The 26554-nt window shown below is 50.2% G+C and overlaps 1 protein-coding gene across 2 annotated transcripts in view; it reads left to right on the plus strand.

The window, feature by feature from the left end:
• Nucleotides 1-26554, plus strand: part of LOC113581338 (receptor tyrosine-protein kinase erbB-4-like) — a 237036-nt gene that overhangs the window by 198963 nt on the left and 11519 nt on the right. For both annotated transcript variants that reach the window (XM_035520983.1, XM_035520991.1), the window contains exons 18-23: nt 804-926; nt 1360-1458; nt 3658-3843; nt 24741-24896; nt 25856-25931; nt 26087-26233. In XM_035520983.1, the coding sequence (XP_035376876.1) occupies nt 804-926; nt 1360-1458; nt 3658-3843; nt 24741-24896; nt 25856-25931; nt 26087-26233 (787 nt within the window). The remainder of the gene's footprint in view (nt 1-803; nt 927-1359; nt 1459-3657; nt 3844-24740; nt 24897-25855; nt 25932-26086; nt 26234-26554) is intronic.

Consider the following 26554-nt stretch of genomic DNA (forward strand, 5'->3'; position numbering starts at 1 on the left):
CCTTTCTCCTGTAACCCCTCCCCTTCCTCTCTTAGCTTTCCTGATTTAGAACTCCATTTAAATGAAGAACGGCTATTGTGTTTTAATCAGCAGCCTGTGACGAGCTCAGAGATTGGACATCAGCCACGAGCGTGACCCCCCCCCCCCCCAAACTTTCCCAACCTCTCTCTCTCTCTCTCTCCCTCCATCCCTGTCCTTTTCTTTCTCCTTCCTCCCTTCTTTTTTTTACTATCTTCTTTTCTCTTGCTTTATTGTTTTCTCCTTGCGTTCTGTCGTCCTCTCCCTCCCTGTATCCCCACCCGCTCTCTCCGCCAATAACAATAGAACAACGGGGCGCGCTGCCCCGTCTCTCCACGACCAGCCGCTGCCTTCACCCGCCACCCCGCCTCCGTCGGCTCCGTCTGCGGGCCTGTGCGCGCCTCGGTTTTATCAGCGTGGTCCTCCCCCGTCTCCCCGTCTATCTCTGACACTGCATCTGAAGCTCCTCACGCTGTCCCAGCCGTTATCTCCGCTCACTCTCATATTTCAGCGCTTCTTTGATACCCTTGGGGCTTTTGTCATTCTTCCGAGGCACTTTCCATATTCTAGTGCTGATTGCGCTACAGCCACGAAAGACCTAATTAATAACAAAAATGGATCGGGCCTCGTGCCCCGCCATTAATTAGACTTTTCCTAGATAGCTCGTCCTCCTCCGACCCGTGACGTACCCGGGCTGCATCCGCCGCTTTCAGAAAGTGTCCTGCCGCAAGTTTGGGTGTGCACTAAAGCTGAACCTGTGTTTGTTCTTGCTTGTTACACGACAGCTGGTGGAGCCCCTGACCCCCAGTGGAACGGCGCCCAATCAGGCACAACTGCGCATCCTGAAGGAGACGGAGCTGAAGAGGATGAAGGTCCTGGGAGCAGGGGCTTTCGGCACCGTCTACAAGGTAATTACGGCTGTCTTGTCGGATTCTCCAGAAGACTTGTAGGCAACACACCTTTTAATGCGTACGTCTGATGTATTGTGGAAACACACGAGATTAGAGACCACTGTCAAACACCAAAAGCCACAGTTATTGCTCACAGTTATCTCACTCACAAACCTCTTTTTCCAACATATTTGCACCTCTAAAGATATTTGTTACCTGACTGTGACTCTAATGTAACATTTTCTTTCTTATCATTGCTTGCTGATTTTGTTATTGGTGGGCGTCTTAACAATGAACCAGCGAGGATGTTGGAAATTATATTCATAACGTATTAGGATCTTATTTCTTATATTAATGCTGAATTTTATGTGGATGCATTTGATAGTAGGTGAACTCAAGAGGGGTCACGGCACCAGATTCCACATGAATCTCTCCCATGTGTCTCTGTCAGGGAATCTGGGTGCCGGAGGGTGAGACGGTGAAGATCCCTGTGGCCATCAAGATCCTGAATGAGGCGACTGGCCCCAAAGCCAATGTGGAGTTCATGGATGTGAGTGTCACCTGTAAGCCCAAGGTGGTGTTCGTTCAGACTGAGTTCAGCCAGATTTGGCTCCTGGCTGAAGGAAGGAAGGGGGCTTGGGGGGGGGGGGGGGGGTTGCAAAAGGCAAAACACTTCCATTCACTCACAGGTGACGCAATGGCTGTGAAATGCTGGCAGGTAACCCATTTACAGGATTGTCTATTTCTGGCTGTTTAAAGGGAGTCTTTCTGGTTATATTTGTTATAAATATATGCATGCGTGTGTGTGTGTGTGTGTGTGTGTGTGTGTGTCAGGTGGCTCAGTGTGAGGTAGGAGGCAGTAGGTATTTCCCACAGTGCAATCAGTATCTGAGTTGGGCACTAATGAGCTCTCCTCCATGTCGGCATGGAGACCACGCCAGGCCTCACCAGCGGTGTGGCAGTGGTGCCGGGGCTTATGGGATGTGGTGAGTCAGTAGTGGCAGAGAAACAAAGGAGGACGCGAGACAGAGTCACTCGCACTCCCTGAAAGAGGAGAGCGTGATTACGGAGGACAGGAGTGACCTAATGGCATTTTGTCCTTCGCTCACCGTTTCTCCTCCAACCTCTCTGCTCGCTCTTTCTCTTTTGTTCCTATTTTCCTTATTCTCCCAGTGTTCCTCCCTAATCCCAGTCTTCCTCCCTAATCCTGCTCTGCTAACCTGTCTTTCCCCACCCTGTCTTTCATTGCTGCTTCCCTTTCTTCTTTCTCTTTCTTTCTCCATCTCTCTCTCTCTCTCTCTCACACCATCATTCCCTTCGTGTGAAGTGTGGAGAGCCCTTGGAGCTCCTCTCTTTAAAACATAATCTAAACGCAGTGGCACGTTCAGGTTCACCGCAAAGAGATCAGATCCTGCTGCTGATTGGATGAGGAACAGCATGTGCCCACACACACAGAGAGAGAGAGAGAGAGAGAGAGAGAGAGAGAGCGAGAGAGAGAGAGAGAGAGAGAGAGAGAGAGAGAGAGAGAGAGAGAGAGAGAGAGCGCTACCTCCAGCTGCTCCAGAATAACAGCAGTTTGAATACTCATTATGCAACTGTCAAGTGTGTGATTCTGTGTAGAGTTCAGTTAAGTGGGTGTGTGTGTGTCTGTATGTGTGTGTGTGTGTGTGTGTGTGTGTGTGCATGTTGTATGATTGGTCAAGAGTTGGAAAAATGATGCCTTTGAGGCCAAAAAGCATTCTCGTGATTAGGGATTTTTATTGCAGTAATATACCTATATGATCCACCACCTCAATATTCTTTTAATGACCTTTCCTATGGTTTGCTGTGTGCTTGGTTCATATTTGTGGTGTTACATTTGATGGTTTCTTGTGTGTGTGTGTGGGGGGGGGGGGGTTGCTTTGTTTTGCTTTATTTTCTTGTTCTACACCACGTCTTTCATTGGCATGCACAGAAGCACGCGGTCTGAGTGAGGGAGCTCCCTAGCACTCCGTCTCACTGACACACACGATTTATAGATTCAGCGCAAACTGATGGATGTCTGTCTTGGATTGTGCGGGCTTCGATAAACGCACCTCTGTGTGTGCATGCGCCTGTGTGCGCCTGTGTGTGCGCATGCATCTGTGTTTGTGTGCGTGTGTGTGGGGGGGGTGGTTTCTTTTACTGAGATGTTAACTTCACTAGAGTGATGGTCCCTTTTTCTCACTCTTTCTCTGTCACACACACACAGGACCTGATAAATGGTCCTGAGTGCGTAGGTGTTCATTCTGGTGTCCGTGCTTCAGGGAAGAGGCCCTCCAGTGTGTGGAGTTGGGCCTGATTTAGGACCCGCATAAACGCTCTGGGAGTCTTATCTCACTCTGAAGACTAGATTATGCAACTGTGCTCTAAGATAAATAAGAAAGCCAATGTGTCCTTTGTGCTCCATACATTTCAGTGCTTTTCTAAGATGTGTGTGTGTGTGTCTGTCTGTCTTCCCATCTGACCTCTCCATAAGTATCGTCCAGTGATGTACAATGCTTTATATTCAGAAACAAATCTTTGTAGAGTCTTCCCATGCATTTTGCCAGCTCCATATGAAGTACGCGAACTTCTCTTCCTGTGGAGTGGTGTGTGTCTGAGCTGGTCTGAATGCAAATGCATCCCCCCACCTCAACCCCCCCCCCCCCAACCAACGCACTTTCAAACCTAAAACACCGCACCCCTTTCCTCGGTGTAAATGCACGTCTGCGCGTCTCTTCTCCACCAGGAGGCGCTGATCATGGCCAGCGTGGAGCACCCCCACCTGGTGCGTCTGCTGGGCGTGTGCCTGAGCCGCACTGTCCAGCTGGTGACTCAGCTGATGCCCCACGGCTGCCTGCTGGACTACGTGCACGAGCACAAGGACAACATCGGCTCGCAGCTGCTGCTCAACTGGTGTGTGCAGATCGCCAAGGTGAGAGCGCCCCCGCTGGCGCGAGAGGGTCACTGCACGCATGCAGATCGCCACGGTGAGAGCGCCCCTGCTGGCACGAGAGGGTCACTGCACGCATGCAGATCCCCACGGTGAGAGACGCTTCTCCAGACGCGGGGGTGGGGGCATTCGGACATGACAAGAATGTGGAGACCAAAGCCATGCTTGGGTAGCTCGGTCAAAAAACGGACAAAAAAAAAAAGCCGAAAACTAAAACAGCGTTGGGACAGTGTCAGACTAATCAGGAGCTGTTTTTCAGGCCAAACTCACAGTCAGACTGGGCTGCCTGTTCCGATGAGCCGTGGGGTTCCATGCCACGCGTATAACGCATAAGCATGTATTAGATCCAGTGTTAGACCAGATTAAATCCATGTTAAGAGGTGAAAGGTCATGAGTTTGCTTGACCATGTTTTGCACTGCTGTGCCCCTGATTGCTTAATACTCACTGATATGTTTTTTTGCTAAATGCCTTGTTTTACTGACTGCGTTTGTAGCTAATGACAATTATAAATCAGGAATTATTTATGCAGGCATCTTCATGCAAGTCTCCACATTCCATACATCAGCTAGTGTTCTTCTGCGTAGATCAGGACACATGAATGGCCTCTGATCTGGAGACGTAGCTCATCTAGAGAGGTAGCTGCCCCTGTCCATGACCTCAGTGGTCTGGGATGCTTCCAGCATAGCGTGTGGTGTCGGCTGGTTCCCCAGCAGGAAGCTGCCCTGCACGGCCGTCCCCGTCTTAGAACATGCCGGATCCAGAATGCGGAGGCCACATAGACCTTCCCAGGTGATCCAAGCACGTTAGAGTAGTGATATCCTCTGGAGTGCGCAGTGTAGACACCAGGGACTCTGTCTCCACAACAGCGGTGTCCCCGTCTATATGGACGGAACCCGCAAGCACCCGAAGAGCAAGAGTGTGGCTGTCAGGCTGAGCGTGCACACACACGCATGTGCACGACATCACACATGCACGTGCACACTGGGAACAGATGTAGTCCTTTAGACAGGTCCAGCAGACCTAAAGTCAGACTTCAAATAGCACACAAAAAGCTTGCGATCCAAAACCACCTGAAACTCCGACCAAAAGACGGCAAAGTAAGAACCCATCAGGCAACAGCTTCAGGTTCCCCGGGGGAATCGGCAAGGAGGTTGGTATAGAGTCCCAGTGAGTCCTGACGAGTCCACGAATCAGCAGCAGGTCCTGATGAGTCTACCAATCAGCTGCAGGTCCTGATTAGTCAGTCCTCCAATCAGCTGCAGGTGTGGGTGGTGATCAATGGTTGGTGCAGTCGAGAATCAGACGATGCAGTAGGCAGAACGTAAAGCCAAGGCTCTTTGACAGTGCTGATCCAGGGCTAGGTTACATATCTGCTCCTCACCGTGTTAGAATCACAGAATCTGTTCCTGGATCAGTTGTACATGCTGGCATAGACATCTCTTTGTACCAGTGATGCTGTATATCATTAGGGGCAGTTTGATAACGGAGGCATAATGAGCTCCACCATAGCGTGCGTGTGTGTGTGTGTGTGTGCGTGCGTGTGTGTGTGTGTGTGTGTGTGCCTCTGTCGGTGTGTGGGTGTGTGCCTCTGTGTGTGCCTCTGTGTGTGTGTGTGCCTGTGTGTGTGCGTGTGTGTGTGTGTACCTGTGTGTGTGTGTGTCTGTGTGTGTGCCTGTGTGTGTGCCTGTGTGTGTGTGCCTGTGTGTGTGCCTGTGTGTGTGTGTGCCTGTGTGTGTGTGCCTGTGTGTGTGCCTGTGTGTGTGTGCATGTGTGTGTGCATTTGTGTCCATCAGTGCCGTGGGGAAACCCCTGGTGTGAGTCCACTGTAACCACACACATCACACGTCAGACTGCTGGGAAGCAACTGTGCCTCTCTCAGGTGTTCTCTCTTCTATCACTAACTTCCCCCGCTCTCACTCTGTCACACCACACACACACGCACACACACACACACCACACACACACCCACACTTCCTCTCCCTCTCTCTCCCCTCAGCTCTCTAACTGCAGGCACCTCGTGTGGTTTGCTAGCCGAGCCGGTGATGCCCGCAGCGTGTCGGCACCGCTGAGCTGTAACGAGTAACTGTCCTCTCACGAAAATCTGCATGTGTTTCCATTTGGAGTGTAAAGAGAGCACATGGATTAGAACTACCCCCCTCCCCGGCCAGAACAGGTACTGGTGAGGTGGGGGGTTATACTGGTGACGAGGGTTCTTCTCGTCCCGATGGTCCTGCGGCCTTATCTCTGCACATGTCTTATTTCTCCAAGAATTCTAGAGCACTGGAGCTGTAAAACGTTCAGCATGGCCTCACCATAAAGGGGGACGTGTCCAGCAGTGTTTAGCTGGACATCGGTGGATGTAGAAATACACTCTGCTGTAGGACACTGAGGTGCATTCAGGAAGTGTGTCGGACCTTATGAGTGTCTGGGTTCATGGATGGAAAGTGTGTGCTGGGGGGCAAACATCAAGACTCCCCCACAGCCGTGAGCGTTTGCCGGATAACACACGGGCCGGGGGAGGTAACGGGGGTAGAGGGACTGGGCCTGCAGGCCAGCTCGTGTGTGTGTGTGTGTGTGTGTGTGTGTGTTAGAATGCCCCCAGCACATGGCTGTGAGCTAATGTGTGTGTGTGTGTTTGTTTTAGAACACACCCAACACTTGACTGTTAACTGCTGTGTGTGTGTTTTAGAATGCATGTGGCACATGGCTGTGAGCTAATGTGTGTGTGTTGTTTTAGAACACACCCAACACATGGCAGTTAACTGATGTGTGTGTGTTTTAGAACGCATGTGGCACATGGCTGTGAGCTAATGTGTGTGTGTATGTGTGTGTGTGCGTGTGTGTGTGTGTGTGTGTGTGTGTGTGTGTGTGTGGTGTGTGCGTGCGCGCGCGCGCGCGTGCGTGCGTGTGTGTGTGTGTGTGTGCGTGCGTGCGTGTGTGTGTGTGTGTGTGTGTGTGTGCGTGTGGTGCATGTGTGTGTGTGTGTTGTGTGCGTGTCAGGGTAAATGAGTTTGAGTTCAGCAGGTTGATGGCTCTCTGAGATATGCTGCCATGTCCTTCTCTGAGACAAGCCTTCACCCACTGGATTATTAATGCCCGTAATCAACCATGGGATTAATTTAATGATCTGATTAATCAGCAAATAATCCAGCTGGATGGACAGTCAATGCCAGCAGCACCCACGCATGTCTCTCCTCTTCCCTGCTTCCTTCCATTATCTTCCCTCCCTCTCTCTCTCTCTTCCTCTCTCTCTCTCTCTCTCTTCTTCCCTCTCTCTTGCTCTCTTCCTTCTCTCCTTTTTTACATCTCATCCTTTTCTTTGTCTATTTTCTTTCTCTTGGTTCTGAATAGATCTCATAGACAATACAGAAAAACACGACAACAATATATCAAAACACACACACACAGATACGCACACACACACACGCACGCACACACACACACACACAGTGTCTATCTTGTGTCACTCTGACAGCTTGATGGTCAGATCTGGTGTGCTGAGACCATCAACCTTGCATCTCTTTTTTTGGAGAAACATCAATTTGTCGTGAAGAGACGACGGAATATTCTGGAATATTCCAGACAATTCCCGTATATCCGCAGAGCTTGCAGAAGTGGGAACTCTGTTCTGCGCAGTTGATTGCTCTTATGTCATCGTTTCTTTGGATTTGATTTGGGATTTGGAGAAAACATCCATTCACTTCAGACTCTTTGACTTCCAGCCTGTTTGGATGCTGATCTGATCATCACCTGATCGATTCATTCAGCCTCAGTCACCTTCTGCTGTGGGGGAAATAGCAAAGTGTTTCAGTAGAAGCCATTTGTTTGTTTGTTTGTTTGTTTGTCACCTTTTCCTGGGCTGGGCTTATCTTGCATTGGGCTCAACACAGTGTGGGGAAGAACTACTGGGAGGTGTCACGGTTAAAGGGACTGAATGACAGACTGTCACACTCTGAGTGCTGGTAGACGTGAAGGCAAACAGGCAACGAGCAAAGAGGCACGCACTCAACACACACACCACTCACACACACACTCACTCACACACACGCACTCACACACACACACACTCACACACGCACGCACTCACACACGCACGCACTCACACACGCACGCACACACGCACGCACTCACACACGCACGCACTCACACACACACACAAACACACACACTCTGACTCCAGCATAGCACAGTCCAAACAGGCTCCATTGAAAGCTGCACTGCAGTTCAGATAACTAGACTTCGTCATTAAATTGCAGCTTATAATTCCAGGATGATATTAAACGTGGCTCTTGTTATGCGATACGATACCTCTGCCATCTCCTCGTCCAGATATAGTTCACCTATGTTAACTACGACCGGGCCTCCGGCATGTGGGCTGTGACCACGTGTGCCGGCACTCGGCGGTGGCAGGTCACGAGCACAATCGCTCGGTCTCTTACCATCCTAATAACGACCGATGAGCCCGCACAGAAGGAACAAAATCTCGCTCTGTTAGGAACAATGGAAGCTAATTATCTGTGCTGCTGGCTAATTTCCCATTGTAGCTGTAACCCAGCTGCCTCTGTGGAGTGCTGCGTCTGTGCGTGATGTACGCTGCAGCCCTGACACAGTTCTGCCACCCCACGCACAAAGCCCATAATGCTAGTCTGCGTGTTCCTTCCTCTAACTACTCGTTAACTTGGTCCTGGGTCATGTCTCAGTGACGTTCTCTCCTTCTCCTTTGAGTCTTTAGCTCTCTCGCTCCACCATTGTCGCTCTTTCTTCTTTCTTTCATCCACCGCATCTCTTTTCTGTCCTTTATTCTTTCTCGCGTTTTTGTTGCTACCGTCCCTCCCGTTGGTCTCGAGCCACTGAAGACTGAGATATTTGAGAGGGAGGGCCGAACGAAGACCTCAGGAACGGGCTCTGCGATTGGGCCGAGGCGGGTCGGGCTCTGCGATTGGTCCGAGGCACGTCGGGCTCTGCGATGGGGCCGAGGCGCGTCGGGCTTGGATGGGGCCGAGGCGTGTCGGGCTCCGCGATTGGCCGAGGCGTCGGGCTCTGCGATTGGTCAAGGACGTCGGGCTCTGCGATTGGTCCGAGGCGCGTCGGGCTCTGCGATGGTCCGAGGCGCGTCGGGCTCTGCGATGGGCGAGGTGCGTCGGGCTCTGTGATCGCTCCAAGGTGCGTCGGGCGCCGGATTGGTCCAAGACGCGTCACACTCCGTGATTGGTCGGCGGTGTGTTGGGAGGAAGTGAAGAGGACAGCAGCGTTTATTTTCACTTCACTTCAAAGCCCCGGTGGGCGGAGCCGTTGTAACTGTCTTGCAGGGTTGGGACGGGGTGACACCTCCCACTCTCTTCATACTCCACAAGTGCATGATAAGTGATAAAATACACCTGTCAGCTCACCCTGGGGGCAACTGTCCCACCACGTTTGCACCCCTCCGCATACACATGCTGAAAGGGGGCATCGATTTTCCCCAAGCTGGCCACACGCTTGATGTGAGCGCTTGGTCCGAGTGTGGTATGGCACGCGCCAGTGAGTCTTTAGCCGCACGCTTGGTTTTGACTTTGCCAGCACATTGGCGAGGGTGAAAACAACAGGACCCTGTGATTTCCCGCCTGCTGGATCTTTGATGTCTCGAAATCTCCGTAACACAATCTTCGGCTACTGGAGAAGAGCTGAGACCACGTCAGCATAGTCACTGCGCATCCTGGTTACCGTTTCCATCCAGAAATTCCAAAGCCCTGTAGCCGAACGCATGTTCGGGGCCAGAGTCCTGCAACACTGTGTAATGTCTTCCCCAAACAGACAAATCTCCTTGAATTTGCCTCATTATCTCCAGGAGACAGACTTGTGCCGTGGCATTGCAGAGGCTGAACACGTACTCGGGTGTCGGAGCTCCTTGTATATTTTGGAGGTGCCCCTCTGTTAAAACCCTGTGATCGACTGTTGCATTTGAAACATCTGAACCTGGAAGTCTTGCATGTCTGGCTGTAGTGTGTGAGCACTGATCTAACAAATGCATGGACCTCCCATGACCTATTGATTGCACAGGAGATATCAGCAACATCTTACTGGACGCGTGCTGAGAGTCTTTATAGACCCACACCATGTTTTCATTTAATAGACTCACCGCGGTTGCTAGCACAAACATTACCTTTAATCACCAGTCAAGTCTTTTCAGGAAGAGGGGGGGAGGCAATTATTTGAGTCAGGGGGTGCTTCTGAACACACTGCCGTGAGGCGGCCCTGGCCAGGGACCTCCAGGGCCCACAACACTGCCAGCCTGCATGCCAGCGGGATGGCACTGGCATTCAGTGCTGGTGGTGGATGCAGAGTAAGAGGTTTTTGAGACCGAGACCCCACCTCCACGCCCCCTCCCATCGCTACCACCCCCACCCCGACCACCACCACCCGTCCCCACCCCTCGACCACCGCCACCCGTCCCCACCCCTCGACCACCGCCACCGTCCCCACCCCTCGACCACCGCCACCCGTCCCCACCCCTCGACCACCGCCACCCGTCCCCACCTCGACCACCGCCACCCGTCCCCACCCCTCGACCACCGCCACCCGTCCCCACCCCTCGACCACCGCCACCCGTCCCCACCCCTCGACCACCACCACCCGTCCCCACCCCTCGACCACCACCACCCGTCCCCACCCCTCGACCACCACCAACACCAACACCACACCCTCGACCACCACCACCCGTCCCCACCTCGCCACCGCCACTCGTCCCCATCCCTCGACCACCACCACCCGTCCCCACCCCTCGACCACCGCCACCCGTCCCACCCCTCGACCACCACCACCCGTCCCCACCCCTCGACACACCACAACACCAACACCACACCCCTCGACCACCACACCCGTCCCCACCCCTCGACCACCACCACCCGTCCCACCCCTCGACCACCACCACCACCAACACCACACCCACCCCTCCCTTTTCTTTTTCGTCAAACGTCGGCTGTAGGAAAACATTTTGATTTGTCTTCTCCCAACTGACTTCATTGTAGAAGTACAAGCACACACACACACACACACACACACTAACAACGAATGGCTTGATCAGTAAACCGGGTCATTCATACAAACCTGTAACAGCTGAGAAGTGAATGGTGTCAGGATGGATATTCAGTAGTGTGCTTACTGCTGGCTGATCGACCGTATCGGGCACTGCCACAATTAGCTGTAAAGCGGAGTGTGTCAGCTCGAGTGCGGAAGCTGTTTATTAGGCGATGCTAGCCATACTGATGACAGACAGCCATCTGTTGACCAGGGAGGAAAGGCAATGAAATGAAATGAGAGGAGAGGAGTTTCACTTTAGCAGAGGGCCTGGATTGTCTCACTGTCTGGGTTCAGAAAAAGAGACCTGCCCCTCTGGCCTGCAGATGTTTTTACAAGTGGCAAAGCTGTGCTTATTAGAGCATTCTCTCTCTCTCTCTCTCTCTCTCTCTCTCTCTCTCTCTCTCTCTGTCTCTGTCTCTGTCTCTCTCTCTCTCTCTCTCTCTCTCTCTCTCTGTCTCTGTCTCTCTCTCTGTCTCTCTCTCTCTCTCTCTCTCTCTCTCTGTCTCTCTCTCCCTCTCTCTCTCTCTCTCTCTCTCTCTCTCTCTCTCTGAGTGACAGTGAGAAGACTGCAGTATGCTCTCTGAAAGTCTGCATTTATGTCTGGTCTGGTTACCTTTTCCTAAGCCACTGGTTGTTTGAAGATTAAATTTAGTCCAGTATAGTTGACATAAACTCTCCATGGGAAGCAAGGACAAAGCATTGGGATGATCGGAGCATCCATGTGCACACTCCATTCTGTAATGTCCTTTTTGATGTCAAGGATTCCTCTCTTCCTCTTCCTCTCTTCCTCTTCCTCTCTAGTGGGCTGTCATGACACACCTGCACACTTTCACTCCCCATTTGTTTCTGTCTGACTGACTACATACCTAAAGAGCTGCACACAAAGATGGCCTAGCAGTCTGAAACACACACACACACACACACACACACCCATGCACATTTGTCACAGTCCTCGGAGTTTAAGGGGGTGTAAGATTTGAGGCACTGTGCCCCCTCAAGCAAAATGAGCTGATACCACGCATTTCTTAACCCCGCCACATCCCCCATCCCCCAACAACACACACACCTCCCAAACATACCACTGTTTATCGTACTCTGCTCACCTTCAGCCTGTGGCGTGAGCTCCAGCCAAGACAGATGCGCCCTGACACGAAGCTGACATCAGCAGGGAAGTAGCAGCGTCCCACGTAACTCAGAGTTGCAGTCTGTGGTTTGGACAAAGAGCCTGTTTGAGGCAAACTTCCACGCGCATTATAACGGAGCATGTCGGCCAGTAGGTGGAGTCTGTCAGTGACTGGTGGAGTAGGTGGAGTCTGTCAGTGACTGGTGGCCTTTCATTTGGTGACAGGAAGCCCATGTTTATACATCAGAGCGCTCGACACATCCCCCCCCCCACACACACACCTGAGGTTTCAGCCAAGCTTTAATCTGCCTCAGTTCAGGTGCAGAGAACCTGCGAAAAATGTTTAGCACTGCAGTTCTCTGAGGACAAACAGTGTGTCCAGTATCTTTGTGCAACAGTCCCTGCTATGATTTATTGCCTGTGCTAATTACAGCATGCACAAATGATTCCCGGTACCTGTCATGGTTGACTATGCTCTGTGCATCCACATAACACTGCAGATCCACAGTGATGGAGAAGAAAAGGCTTCGCGTGCCCTCTTCAGACTACATTTCCCAGAAGCCCCTCTGTGACACCCTTAACCCTGCTTCCACAGAGACTCGGCTCATACTAAGATGGCAAGGGCAGACGTGTCAGCAGGGAGACACATACTTCACCTCACTGGTGAACTGAAAACACACACACACTTATATACACAAACACATGCATACACACAGACCTCAAGAAGTAAAAAAGAACATGCAATATTGATTTGCTGGCCCTGGCCTTTCACAGCACACGCCCAGGCAGGCTGGTCCTCGTTCATCAGTAAATGAGAGTGTGGACCAATGGGAGGCACTCACGACCAGTACACAGCAGCCTGGTTGTACTTTGGACATAGGAAAGACTCTGGAGAGTCCAGTGGGATGCTCGTGGAGAATATTCTTCCGACAGTGGTCCTGCCTCAGCCCTGACGGGACGGCACATCCTGTGGATGGTCCTGTGTGTTTCATACGACCTGCTCTTCCTGAAGGGGGAGACCAAGAGTCAAATCGCAGTGCCTCCGATTTAATGACGTCACCAGTTTGCAGAGCTGGAAACCAGCAGAAAAGGAGTCACGTTCTGCCAGTACATGCTTCCTGCAAAATCCTACATAGTGAAAAAAGGATTTTTAAAGAAACACACACACACGAACACACACACACGCACGCACACGAGCTCACAGGTTGATTTCATTACCTGATTTAATAACACATTCCATATATCAAATTGATTGCTTAATGTGTGTCCTCCCACCCTCCCTCCAGTGGGCGAGTCCCAGCTCATCTTTCTCTAAATGCTTTTCATCTATGGTTGAAATGCTCTGCTCTTTCATTGGCCCTGATCAATCAGACGTCGTAGGGCGCCCTTATATTGTGCCCATTTTAAATGGCGTCATGACGACACAGCTTATGATTATAGCCATTATCATGTTCATATTACAGTTAATTATTTCCTTAATCTAAAGAGACTTTAATGGACTTGAGTCTTTCATTATGCAGTAGCCACTTTGAGCTTTGCTGTGTCTCATGGTCTTTTTTTTTTTTTTTTTTGCTCATGTACGGTTTATATGCTGACACAGACATCACCAGTGGCTCCCAGAGCAAACAGGCTTGCAGGCCTGATAAATTGAGCAGTAAATTGGTAGATGTGAGGGCCAATTAGTGGGATGGAGCTGTGCAGAGAGTGTGGTAACATCTCAGGAGGTAATGTGTGTGTGTGCGTGTGTGTCTCCTTTTGTGGTGATCTGCACCCACTGATAACCTCCAAGTGCGACAGCCGTGGAACTACATCTAAAGCTTTACTATGGCCGTCTCAGGTCACACTGACTTTATTAGCAGAGAGCCTGGGCACCGGACACAACGTGCTGTTATAGCAGATTCAACAGTGGTGCGAAACTGATTTCAGATCAGCGTTAAGACGTGCCACGGTTCTGCCAAGTTGGCACAGTGCCACCCTGTGGCGGGCACTCTTTTCACCTAATATAACACACTTCCTGTTGACCTTGAGGATCCATCTGCTACTTGGTTTGAGTTCTGTAGCCGCCCCCCTCCACGCCAGTCGCCCGCCAGCACTGTCCCCAGTGCTTCTGCAGCTACCTCCTGATAAGACATTTTATTCCGGGAAACATTTGTCCTTGAGGCTGTGATGCTGAAGGTGGCTTGGTGTGCAAGAAAAAGAACGCCACCACTTTGAGTTGAGCGAGAAATATGCACGCATTACGCCCTTCCTGTCATGTGTTACGCCCCCTTCCTGTCATGTGTTACACCATTTCCTGTCATGTTATACCCCCTTCCTGTCACGTGTGACACCCTTTTCCTGTCCAGCGGCTGCTGGGTCCTTTATGCAACCGTTCGGTACTACCGTTGTGAGATACAACTGTGGCCCTGTCGAACTCAGCCATAGACACGCCCTCACAGCCATAGAAACGCCCTCACGGACATAGACATGCCCTCACAGTAAAATCATATGTGCCCCTGCTTATAGGTCATGTCAGAGGACAGCTGAAGCTGAGATTGAGGGGATCTCCGCCCACCCTACCCCACGTGCACCCCTCACTGGGTTGTTAATGAACTCAGCCCCCACACCCCCCCCCTCCATCGCCCACTCCTCAATGGGGCCCCAGGTCTTCGGTTTCACCTGGAGCTCTGAGGAGTGTGCGTGCCGCCCCCAAGTGCCAAGCACATTACCAGCCCCATCTGGTTGCCCTGTGCTCCATGCCAGGGGCTGCCAGCCCTGCCAGGAGAGGGTCACAGTAGCTCCGCTTCCGGCCTGCCGTCACCCGGCAACACTGGACGCAGGCCCACGCCCTGTGGAGGGAAGCCTGAAGGACCAACTGCACGTGTCCAACCTAAACCTGCAGACACAACAAAGGACAAAGACATCCAACGATTGTGCATTATTTTCTCCCCTTTTCCAGGATTTGTGATTTCATTCAGCAGTTTTCAGACTTACTTACACAATTCTCAGTAAGGGAAAGTCTACTGGGTTTTTCTGTGCCGTCGACAAAACTCAAAATACTTTTTACTGCGCAGTTTTACTGCGCTTGACTCTCGTTATGAAGTCCTTAGTCACCTTTTGCAAAACACGTCACACCGTCCCGATTCCAGAAGCAGAGGTGTCATGGTGATTCATGGCTGTCTCATGCCATGTTTTGGTAAGACCTACAGTTAAGGATCAGAGCTTTTCCCCACATGTCTGGCATCGTGCCAGGTAATTAGCCAAATTCATCCGAATGTTACGTCTTATGTTGAATATGACGCGAAGAGGCTTAAAAGATATAAGGCTTGATGGCAGAAGGTTGGGGAAACACTGGGACAGGGAGAAACAGAGTAGAGGATGACAAGGATCAAAGGATTGAAGAGGAGGCTGTTGCCTGGCTACACTAGTTGAAAATCTCCTCAAGCTTTGCAGGTCTAGAGTCTGGGTATAATTATTATTGTATTTATTATTATAGATTATGTCATATATGACGACATCTACACATTTTCGTTTCGTATGTGTTACAGCAAAGACACTTTTTTAACGCAGCATGAATTTAAGAATTTTTTAAGTTTTATAACAGCAATGGTGATCGTGACCCTCCTTCACGTCCTGGTATAGATAAAAGAACATTCAATAATTAAATGATCAAATACCCTTGAACTTTCTGTTTATTGTCTTTATGGATGGAGGTCACAGCAGTGACAGCTGGGTTCTTAGTGTATCAGGGCAATGTGAAAACACAGTCTGATATAGACGTTCGCATGACAAATGTGTCAGAAATTTGGGTGTGAATGTTTTATTTTGAGAGCACTCGTGGGTTTGAAGTCCATGTTTTGTTTATCACACAATATATGAGGTTTAGGACACAGTATTCCCCGGAGTAGAGGCGGAACTTCCATTAAGCCCCTAGACTGGTCCAAGTTAATCGATTAAGTCCCTACACTCGTCTGGGTTAGTCGTTTAATCCCTTACACTGGGTCCAGTTTAGGCCCATACACTCGTCCGGTTTAGTCATTTAATCCCCTGCAGTGGCCCGGGTTAGTTGATTAAGACCCTACATTGGTCCAGGTTAGTCGAAAGCCCTACACTGGTCCAGGTTAGTCGTTTAATCCCCTGCAGTGGCCCGGTTTAGTTGCTTAATCCCCTGCATGGTCCGGTTTAGTCGTTTAATCCCCTGCAGTGGCCCGGGTTAGTCGATTAAGCCCCTACACTGGTCCAGGTTAGTCGTTTATTCCCTGCAGTGGCCCGGTTTAGTCGTTTAATCCCCTGCAGTGGCCCGGTTTAGGCGTTTAATCCCCTGCAGTGGCCCGGGTTAGTTGATTAAGACCTTACACTGGTCCAGGTTAGTCGTTTAATCCCCTACGCTGGTCCAGGTTAGTCGTTTAATCCCCTGCAATGGCCCGGTTTAGTTGCTTAATCCCCTGCAGTGGTCCGGTTTAGTCGTTTAATCCCCTGCAGTGGCCCGGGTTAGTCGATTAAGCCCCTACACTGGTCCAGGTTAGTCGTTTATTCCCCTGCAGTGGCCCGGTTTAGGCGTTTAATCCCCTGCAGTGGCCCGGGTTAGTTGATTAAGCCCTTACACTGGTCCAGGTTAGTCGTTTAATCCCCTACGCTGGTCCAGGTTAGTCGTTTAATCCCCTGCAGTGGCCCGGGTTAGTCAATTAAGCCCCTACACTGGTCCGGTTTAGTCGATTAGATGCTACGCTGGTCCAGGTTAGTCATTTAATCCCCTGCAGTGGCCGGGTTAGTCAATTAAGACCCTACACTGGTCCGGTTTAGTCGTTTAATCCCCTACACTGGTCCAGGTAGTCGATTAAGCCCCTACACTGGTCCAGGTTAGTCGATTAAGCCCTGCAGTGGTCCGGGTTAGTCAATTAAGACCCTACACTGGTCCGGTTTAGTCGTTTAATCCCCTGCAGTGGTCCGGTTTAGTTGTTAATCCCCTGCAGTGGCCCGGTTTAGTCGTTTAATCCCCTGCAGTGCCCGGGTTAGTCGATTAAGCCCCTTACTGGTCCAGGTTAGTCGTTTATTCCCCTTCAGTGGCCTGGTTTAGTCATTTAATCCCCTGCAGTGGCCCGGGTTAGTTGATTAAGCCCCTACACTGGTCCAGGTTAGTCGTTTAAGCCCTACACTGGTCCAGGTTAGTCATTTAATCCCCTGCAGTGACCCGGGTTAGTCGTTTAAGGCCCTACACTGGTCTGGTTTAGTCGTTTAACTCCCCTGCAGTGGCCCAGGTTAGTCGATTAAGAGCCTACACTGGTCCGGTTTAGTCATTTAATCCCCTACACTGGTCCAGATAAATTGATTAAGCCCCTACACTGATCCAGGTTAGTCGTTTAAGCCCCTACACTGGTCCAGGTTAGTCGATTAAGACCCTACACTGGTCCAGGTTAGTTGTTAATCCCCTACACTGGTCCAGGTTAGTCGTTTAATCCCTACACTGGCCAGACTATGCGTTTAATCCCCTACACTGGTCCAGGTTAGTCGATTAATCCCCTACACTGGTCCAGGTTAGTCGTTTTATCCCCACACTGGTTCAGGTTGTCGTTTAATCCCTACATGGCCAGGTTAGTCGATTAAGACCCTACACTGGTCCAGGTTAGTCGATTAATCCCCTACACTGGTCCAGTTTAGTCGTTTAAGCCCCTACACTGGTCCAGGTTAGTGATTAAGACCCTACACTGGTCCAGGTTAGTCGTTTTTATCCCCCACACTGGCCAGGGTTAGTTGTGCTGCTCATCTCTCCACTCTGCTCTTAATTAACCTTTTGTTTCAGCACAGCGCCTCCCCTTATTATGGCCTCTGCCCTCAGCCTGCAAAAGAACTCTAATAGGTCACATAGGGAGCCCTGGCCTCTGGATGTGGTTTTTGTATGTGTGTGTGTGTGTGTGTGAGAGAGAGAGAGAGAGAGAGAGAGAGAGAGAGAGAGAGAAGAGGGAAGGCAAAAAAGAGAGGGAAAGGCAGAGAGAGAGAGGGAGAGAGAGAGGGGAGAGAGAGAGAGAGGAGAGGGAGAGAGAAAGCAGAGAGAGAGAGAGAGAGGGAAAGGCAGAGAGAGAGAAGAAGGAGAGAGAGGAAGAGAGAGAGAAAGAGAGAGAGAGAGAGGGAAACGTACCAAATCTCATAACAAAATCAAGAGATGAAGGTATACATGAAGAATTTCTGAGGTTTGGGTCCTTAAAAAATTCTCCTTTTGTCTGCTCTACTTTTCTTATAGACAGAGTTTCTTTAAAACGATGACCTGTGAAGCTTGTGTTCTTTCACATTGCAATAAGGCACTGCTGCAAAGAAGCTTTAAAGAGAGATAGAGACAGAGAGAGAGAGGAAGGAAAACTCTAGATCCGTCTTATCCTCAGGGGAAAGGAGGCTGAGACATTGAGACACCATGTTCAGAGACCCAAACGTCTGAGGAGAAAAACAATAAATAACACATATATAACAAAAAGGGTCAACCAAAGACGTCAGTCTCTTGACTGCATCGCTCATTTCTGAGAGATGTAGAGAACACTTGAAAGGGCCGATGTTAGCGGTTAATCGAATCAGGGCAGTTTTAGCTGGTAATGCAATAACCATGGCAATGCAAGAGCAGATGTTTCATTCTCCTTCAAGTCTTTTGAAAACTGCTCAGTAAATAACAGCGGAAAGCAACTTTGAGATGAAAGCAGTTCTGATTGGCACAGAATGCGTTTCTCTGTGCTGGGATTGGCTCAGAAGGTATTTCTCTGTGCTGGGATTTGTTCAAAAGGTATTTCTCTGTGCTGGGATTGGCTCAGTACTCTGACCACAGACCTTTCTCTGATGGCATTGGCTCAGAACTCTGACCACAGACCTTTCTCTGTGCTTGGATTGGCTCAGAACTGTGACCACAGACCTTTCTCTGTGCTGGGATCAGCTCAGAACTCTGACCACAGACCTTTCTCTGTGCTGGGATCAGCTAAGAACTCTGACCACAGACCTTTCTCTGTGCTGGGATCAGCTCAGAACTCTGACCACAGACCTTTCTCTGTGCTGGGATCAGCTCAGAACTCTGACCACAGACCTTTCTCTGTGCTGGGATCAGCTCAGAACTGTGACCACAGACCTTTCTCTGTGCTGGGATCAGCTCAGAACTGTGACCACAGACCTTTCTCTGTGCTGGGATCAGCTCAGAACTGTGACCACAGACCTTTCTCTGTGCTGGGATCAGCTCAGAACTGTGACCACAGACCTTTCTCTGTGCTGGGATCAGCTCAGAACTCTGACCACAGACCTTTCTCTGTGCTGGGATCAGCTCAGAACTGTGACCACAGACCTTTCTTTGTGCTGGGACTGTCCGTGCTCTGCCAAGTGAAACTGGTGTTCTCACCAGTTCATCGTCTTTTTGACTCCAGCCAGATGTGCGTTCCCTCTGGTCCATGCTGCTGGAACTGGGCTACAGGGAATGTTGTTATTTCTGAAAGTAGCATCGATCACAGGCCGACCAGCCAGCAGAACTGATTTGTGTTTAACAGACCCGTTCTCTCTGATCAGCGCAGCCTTGGCCCATGATGAAGACAGGTGTTCTATTAATGAGAGAGAGAGAGAGTGAGAGAGCAAAGTGTGTGTGAGAGAGAGAGAGAGAGACAGAGAGAGAGAGAGAGAGAGAGAGAAAGAGAGAGTCATAACAACTCAGACATTATGCTCCAGACACCCTGTGGGGATCGCATATTTTAACATTGATCTGATGGTGATGTGTATGGACAGGGAATGATTCAGTAATACGAATGATTCAGTAATACGAATGATTCAGTAATACGAATTTGGCCATGAGTTGTTTACAAGGCAGTTTGTTTGTGTAGTACGGTGAAGGATTTGGATCTGAGAGAGACAAATGGAGAAATATTGAGTGTAACTTCTGTGTGTGTGTGTGTGTGTGTGTGTGTGTGTGCATGTGTGTACGCACGTGTGTGTGAGACTTTGTCTGATTAACTTACTTACTCGAGTGTTTGAGTTATCATGCATGTAGACCTACTGCTTCTTGTACCAGTGTGAGAAGTCCAACTCCGATTAAGTAATGCCTTAAAGAGAGATCATGACGTCCCACAGCAGGACACACTGGGCCAACCTGAACATAATCTGTCACAGAAGACACTTTTGAATCCGCTTGGTTTAAACAGCTTAGGTATGTGACTTTATATGAACTGTGTGTGTGTGTGTGTGTGGGTGTGTGTGTCTGTGTGTGGAATGGTTCCATTGGATGACTGAGCCTACACACAGGCGGGCAATGACTCATATCGATTTAATCTCCCGTCTCACAGCTGCTACCAAATCACTTCTGACAAAACATGGTGCAGGAAAATCCCAGGACCTTAGCCCCACCTCCCTGCCTAGACCCTCCCGGTGGGGGCCACAAAACTCGTAAGAACAGATAAACACAGTGGAGGCCACAACACTCGTAAGAACAGATAAACACAGTGGGGGCCACAACACTCATATGAATAGATAAACAGTGTTGGGGCCACAACACTCATATGAACAGATAAACAGAGTGGAGGCCACAACACTCATATGAACAGATAAACAGTGTTGGGGCCACAACACTCGTATGAACAGATAAACAGTGTTGGGGCCACCACACTCATATGAATAGATAAACAGTGTTGGGGCCACCAAAGGCTTTCTGAGAGGTAATCATGATCTCACCTCACTCTAATGCAATGTACTCTATACCACAACTCACAAAGAGGCAGATCCTCTCTCTCTCTGCTCTCGCTGTATTTCCTTTTTCAGTTTTAGCTGTTTATTTTCTCTTCCTCTGTGTCTCTGCCTCCCTCCTTCTCCTCTCTCTCTCTCTTTCACAGCCTTCTCTTTGCACAGGCTGCAGTGAAGCAGTGGTAATTAAACCTCCCCTCTGTCTGTCTCTCTCTGTCTGTCTCTCTCTGCAGTCCTTTCTCACTACAGTGAGCACTCTGTTTGGCTCTCCGCTTCGGCTCTCTCGCTGGGTCGTTTAACCGCGCTCTCTGCTAAACTCCCAGCCTGTTTGTTTACATCCACTAATTTTCTTGAGTATAATTAATGGTGAGCCATGCGTTTTCATTTGGCCTAACTGTCTTGAAAATTTAGATAATACACTGTGATTTATGTGCAAAGTTGAATGTAAGTACCATTGGTATACTTCCAGAACATACACACACACACCCCCGCCACACACACACACACACACACACACACACTCCCAGTGACCCCTCAGACCCCTGCATCTGACCTCACAAGCTTCAGCTTTCTCAGTGATGTTGTCAAAGAGACTTCCTTAGCTGTGCATTTATCTGACATTGTTGTCATGATGATTTGAGTTATCCACCTTCTGGACTCCTCTGCTCAGCCTGCCTATCACTGTCCCAAGTCACAGTTAATTGCATTTTAATAGATGACTAACGCAGGCTCATTAATCGTTAGAGGTTCTTTAAGGACATGCCTGTATCCGCATGGCCAGGATAGAGGACAGCTCTTATAAATTCCGGCACGGGCCGGGTCAACAGCGTCCATTCTCACCTTTGACCTCCAGGGTGGTCCTGTGGTATGTGTGATGGGTACTGTGTGTCTTTTTCTGTTTATTTGGGCATACTTGTGAAGTTCTGTGCATAGATGTGTGCAATATTGAAACTTTTTTGCCTCAGTATGTGTGTGTGTATGTGTGTGCACTTTGAATGTTGCCCAATACAAAATTGGATGCCATGGACTAAAGTATTGTCTGTCTTGCTCAGCAAGCTCAGAGGGTCTTTTGTGGCATTGTTTATATCCAATTCTGCCCCCCTCACTTATCCCGGATTACACTTGCTTGCTGGGGGAAGATTTAGTGCAACTGAGGAAAAGGGAGGGCATCCCCCCTCATCTCCTGAGATCCTCCACTGTGAGCTTGGGAGCTACAGCAGCGTGAAAGCCTCCTCATACTGCCTCTCCGTAATAAGAGTCTGATTAACATTTCTCCTTGAATCCTTTGCAGAGATCACAGGGACAGGGCCTCCTGTGTGCATGGAAACCGCCATAATCCTGACAGGCACTAAAGTGTTATTGTTTCAATAATCATCCCTAACTGAAGTCTGATCATCCTGGATCAGAAAGGGCCTGCAGGACAGAAGCAACTCTACGTGCACATGCCACATTAGTCCAGGAGTACAACACATCAGTCCAGGAGTACATCACATTGGTGTAGAGGTACAGTACATCAATCCAGTAATATGCCACATCAGTCCAGGAGTACATCACATTGGTGTAGAGGTACAGTACATCAATCCAGTAATATGCCACATCAGTCCAGGAGTACATCACATTGGTGTAGAAGTACAGTACATCAATCCAGTAATATGCCACATCAGTCCAGGAGTACAGCACATCAGTCTAGGAGTATAGCACATCAGTCCGGGAGTACAGCACATCAGTCCAGGAGTACAGCATGAGGCCACACAAAACTCTGGGTTATCCAGACTCGTCTGAACACAAGTCTTTTTGTGGTTTGTTCAAACACATTTTTTAAAAAGAGAAAAAGTTCATAAATAAAAAAGGCAGTGAACTTTGAGATACTAACCTTTGATCAAGCTGAAGCTCAGAGAAGTTGATTATATAACACAAAAAGACAGATGCATCTGGTGGAGTTCTAGGACTGTGTGTTTGTGATTTGTGCATTACAGAAATGTTGGAGCAACTAAACATCGCGTCTAATAATTAGCCTAAGGACTAACCGAAACTTCCAAAGGACGTGTCACTTTTTTCATACCTTTCAAGCGTTGGGTTAGAGCGGCTCTGTCCCTACCAAAGAACCCTCTGAGCCATTTCTGCTGCTTAGTACCGCGAGACCCGAGCTGATTGGGTGTATTCAGAGCCTTCCCGCTGCCGATTGGTCAACCCAATGATTTCCAGCAGCAGTTCAGGCTCGTGCCCTGTCTTCTCAAATCCAGCACACTTGATTCAGCTCCATTAAATGTGCTGGATGTGTCAGGGTGCCCTAAATGCTGAGGTTCAGACAGCAAGCCATGTAGCCCTCTTACGCTGATTTTGGTTTCTCTCCTTTTGTGCATGTTTACCGCATGTTCTTAGTCGTTAGATTTAGCAGTTTTTCAACTGCTTAATGTTTTCTCTAACCCAGTCAGAGCGAACTCAGATCTTTGTAATCAATCAGAATGCTTGTAGACTTGTACAAGGAGATGAAAGCGTTGCTGTTTCGATGAAAGCGCGAGCTGCATTGGCCCAGACCTCATGACCAAGCTGGCTCTTCCAGCTCCCCGTGCGCACACCTCCTGCTGGGCATCGACCGTCTTTGTGGAGCAGCAGAAAATGTGTTTAAAACCTCAGCGAGTAAGTTGCGTCACACAGCGCGAACCACCCTCGAAATCAGCAGGAGTGAGTGTGACCTTAGAACCCAGCACAGACTTTAGAGGAGTGAACGTGACCTTTGAACTCAGCACAGACATGAGACAGGAGAGCGTGACCTACCAACTCAGCACAGGCATTAAAGGAGAGAGTGTGACCTTAGAACCCACCACAGACAGCAGCGAGTGGGAGAGAGCAGTGACCGTGTAACGTCTGCGTGTCCAGCGTCTCTCTCTCTCTCTCTCTATCTCTCTCTCTCTCTCTCTCTCTCTCTCTCTCTCTCTCTCTCTAACACATACACACTAAGATCACACGAGCATGCCCCATCGTTCCAGCAGCATTTACGCCCCCGAGTGAGCGACTGTGATGGTGCGGTTGTATCCCCTCTCCACTTAACCCAGATCCACTTTGAAGTGGTCCTCCTCTCCAGACACAGACACTGAGGTGTCCCAGTGGCATGAAAGGTGCACCTAAGGTTCATACACCTTGTTCTGAGCCGTGGACACAAAGTGGATACGCGGACCCTCCACTTTTTGTGCTCTTATTGGAGTTACGCGGACTGCATGACTTTAACGGTGGCGATGGTGCTGATGTCATTTAACTTTAGCTTGGTTTGTTTTGTTTTTTAATGTACCAAGTTGGGTGAAGGTGCTTTCTTTGTTTCTTTTTTATTTTGCAATAAAACATTCAGAGACATTCAGAGACATGCAGAGACATGCAGAGACATTCCTCACTCACCTTGAAAACCCCGGAAATGCCATGCGTTCTTCAGAATTGCCCGGAACCATCCTATGGGGCGTGCATGCGCACAGCCCCCCCGCCGTGGGAAGCCATTTCAGGGTCATCCATGATCAGATGGCTGCCTCCTCCCTTCCACCCGCCCTACAGCTCAAGGCCCTGCCCAGAGGGCGGAGTTAGAGGAGGAGCCGCCGTGCCCCCCCCACCCCCCACCAGATACAAGCGCTCTCCGGCGAAAAGGCCTCTGCGTCATGGGCCACGCACTCTAATCAGTTATACATGCTCAAATCAGTTACGCGCACTCAAATCAATTACACATGTTGTTTGTTCCTCTAGAAAATCGATGTGCACAGTCTTGATTTGGAGGGGAATGCGACCATTGTGCACAATCACCTCACAGGACAGACCCCTCCCAACCATCTTAATTATAGCACCCATCGCCCCATTTGTACAGGATCCGGTGTGACCATAATACTGCTGCAACCCTGAAACCCCCACGTGTCCCCTGAACTCCAAGGAAGACCCTTTTACCGTGTTTATAGTACACAGTGACAATACAGCCGCCCATAACCGAGCCTGTCACCTCTTGGTCAGCTGCCGTCCCATCAGCCCCTGCAATGCTGTCATTCCCAGGGCCTGATGTATCTGGAAGAGCGGAGACTGGTACACCGGGACCTGGCAGCCAGGAACGTGCTCGTCAAGTCCCCCAACCACATCAAGATCACGGACTTCGGGCTGGCACGGCTGCTGGACGGAGACGAGAAGGAATACAACGCGGACGGAGGAAAGGTCAGTGCCCTCTGCCGTCTGCCTCGGGCATTAGCAGTTGCGCCCAGCACCTGACAACAAAACGACTTAATGTGATGTTGTTGAGGCCGAGCGACGAAGCGCGGTCAGTGCTCATCCCTTGACGGCCTCATCGTTTTGAGAACACAGCCAGCCAGGGCGGGTTCATTTACTGCCAGATTTGCCAAGCTGGCTACACAGTCCACTTGTAAATTAGCCGTCCCACAAGAGAGTTGTCCCCCATAGGGTTATTCTCCTATCCATACTCCCCTATCCATATTCACCCTGGACCGCGCCCTTTCATCAACTCTTTCCCTCTCTCTCTCTCTTTCTCTCTCCCTTTTCCACACACACCCCACGTTCCACCCTTGTACACCCCTCTGCCTCCGTCGCCGCATCCTTTCCCGAGCACCCCGTCAGCCGGCACACAGACCTGTCCCGCACCCCCACCCGGACCCCCGCGGGCCGGTCCACAGAGCTGACCTGGCCGATCCAACCTTTCCGTTTAGCCTTAACTGTCTCTAATTCTGATTCAGGCATGTTTGCTCTCTCCGAGGGGCGGCCTCAGAGTTAAGCCCGTTTCTAGGGAGCCAAGCTAAGCCCGTTTCTAGGGAGCCACGCAGACGCACAGGCCGACCCGTTTGTTGCGTTCCGGGGGGAGTTCTCACTTCTCCAGCTGCTCTTGGTTGCACGGTGGAGTTTTAGGCCATCATTTTCCTGCAGAGCCCCTGCATACTATCGAAGTATCAGAGGAAGAGGGATGTGATAAACAAGCAGTCTAATCTGGCGTCATCTTAACACCAAGTTAGGACTGTTTTACACTGCACAGACCTGCTTTTCAAACTACTGTTTTATGTACTGTGTAACCGAGGAAATTAAGAAAATTGAGAAATAAAAGTTGTGCATCAGTGAAATCCTTGACAATTCCGCAAACACAGAACCCACTGGTTTTTTTTTACCAGATGCCGATAAAATGGATGGCCCTGGAGTGCATCCACTACAGGAAGTTCACCCACCAGAGCGACGTCTGGAGCTATGGTAAGATGGAGCTATGGTAAGATGGACTCACTTTGAGACACCATCATCTCCACCTTCAGCCATCTCTGTAGAAGCCGGGCCTCCATGAGCCTTCACCGAGCCAAGCGCAGTCAGGAGGAAATGGGCCTCATTTGTGTGGTGCTTTGGCATTTCAGGGGTGACCATCTGGGAGCTGATGACGTTCGGGGGGAAGCCGTATGACGGGATCCCCACGCGGGAGATTCCAGACCTGCTGGAGAAGGGCGAGCGACTCCCGCAGCCCCCCATCTGTACCATCGACGTCTACATGGTCATGGTGAAATGTAGGTCCCACCCCCACCATCACCATCACCCGACCCACCACCCATCACTCCCACCCACTACCAATCACATGCACCAACCACCCATCACCCCAACCCACCCCCACCCATCACTCCCACCCACTACCAATCACACGCACCAACCACCCATCACCCCGACCCACCCCCACCCATCACTCCCACCCACTACCAATCACACGCACCAACCACCCATCATGCCCACCAACCACCCATCACCCCAACCCACCCCCACCCATCACTCCCACCCACTACTAATCACACGCACCAACCACCCATCACGCCCACCCACTACCCATCACACCC

This window comes from Electrophorus electricus, chromosome 2, assembly GCF_013358815.1.
Source record: "Electrophorus electricus isolate fEleEle1 chromosome 2, fEleEle1.pri, whole genome shotgun sequence".
NCBI classification, from domain to species: Eukaryota; Metazoa; Chordata; class Actinopteri; order Gymnotiformes; family Gymnotidae; genus Electrophorus; species Electrophorus electricus.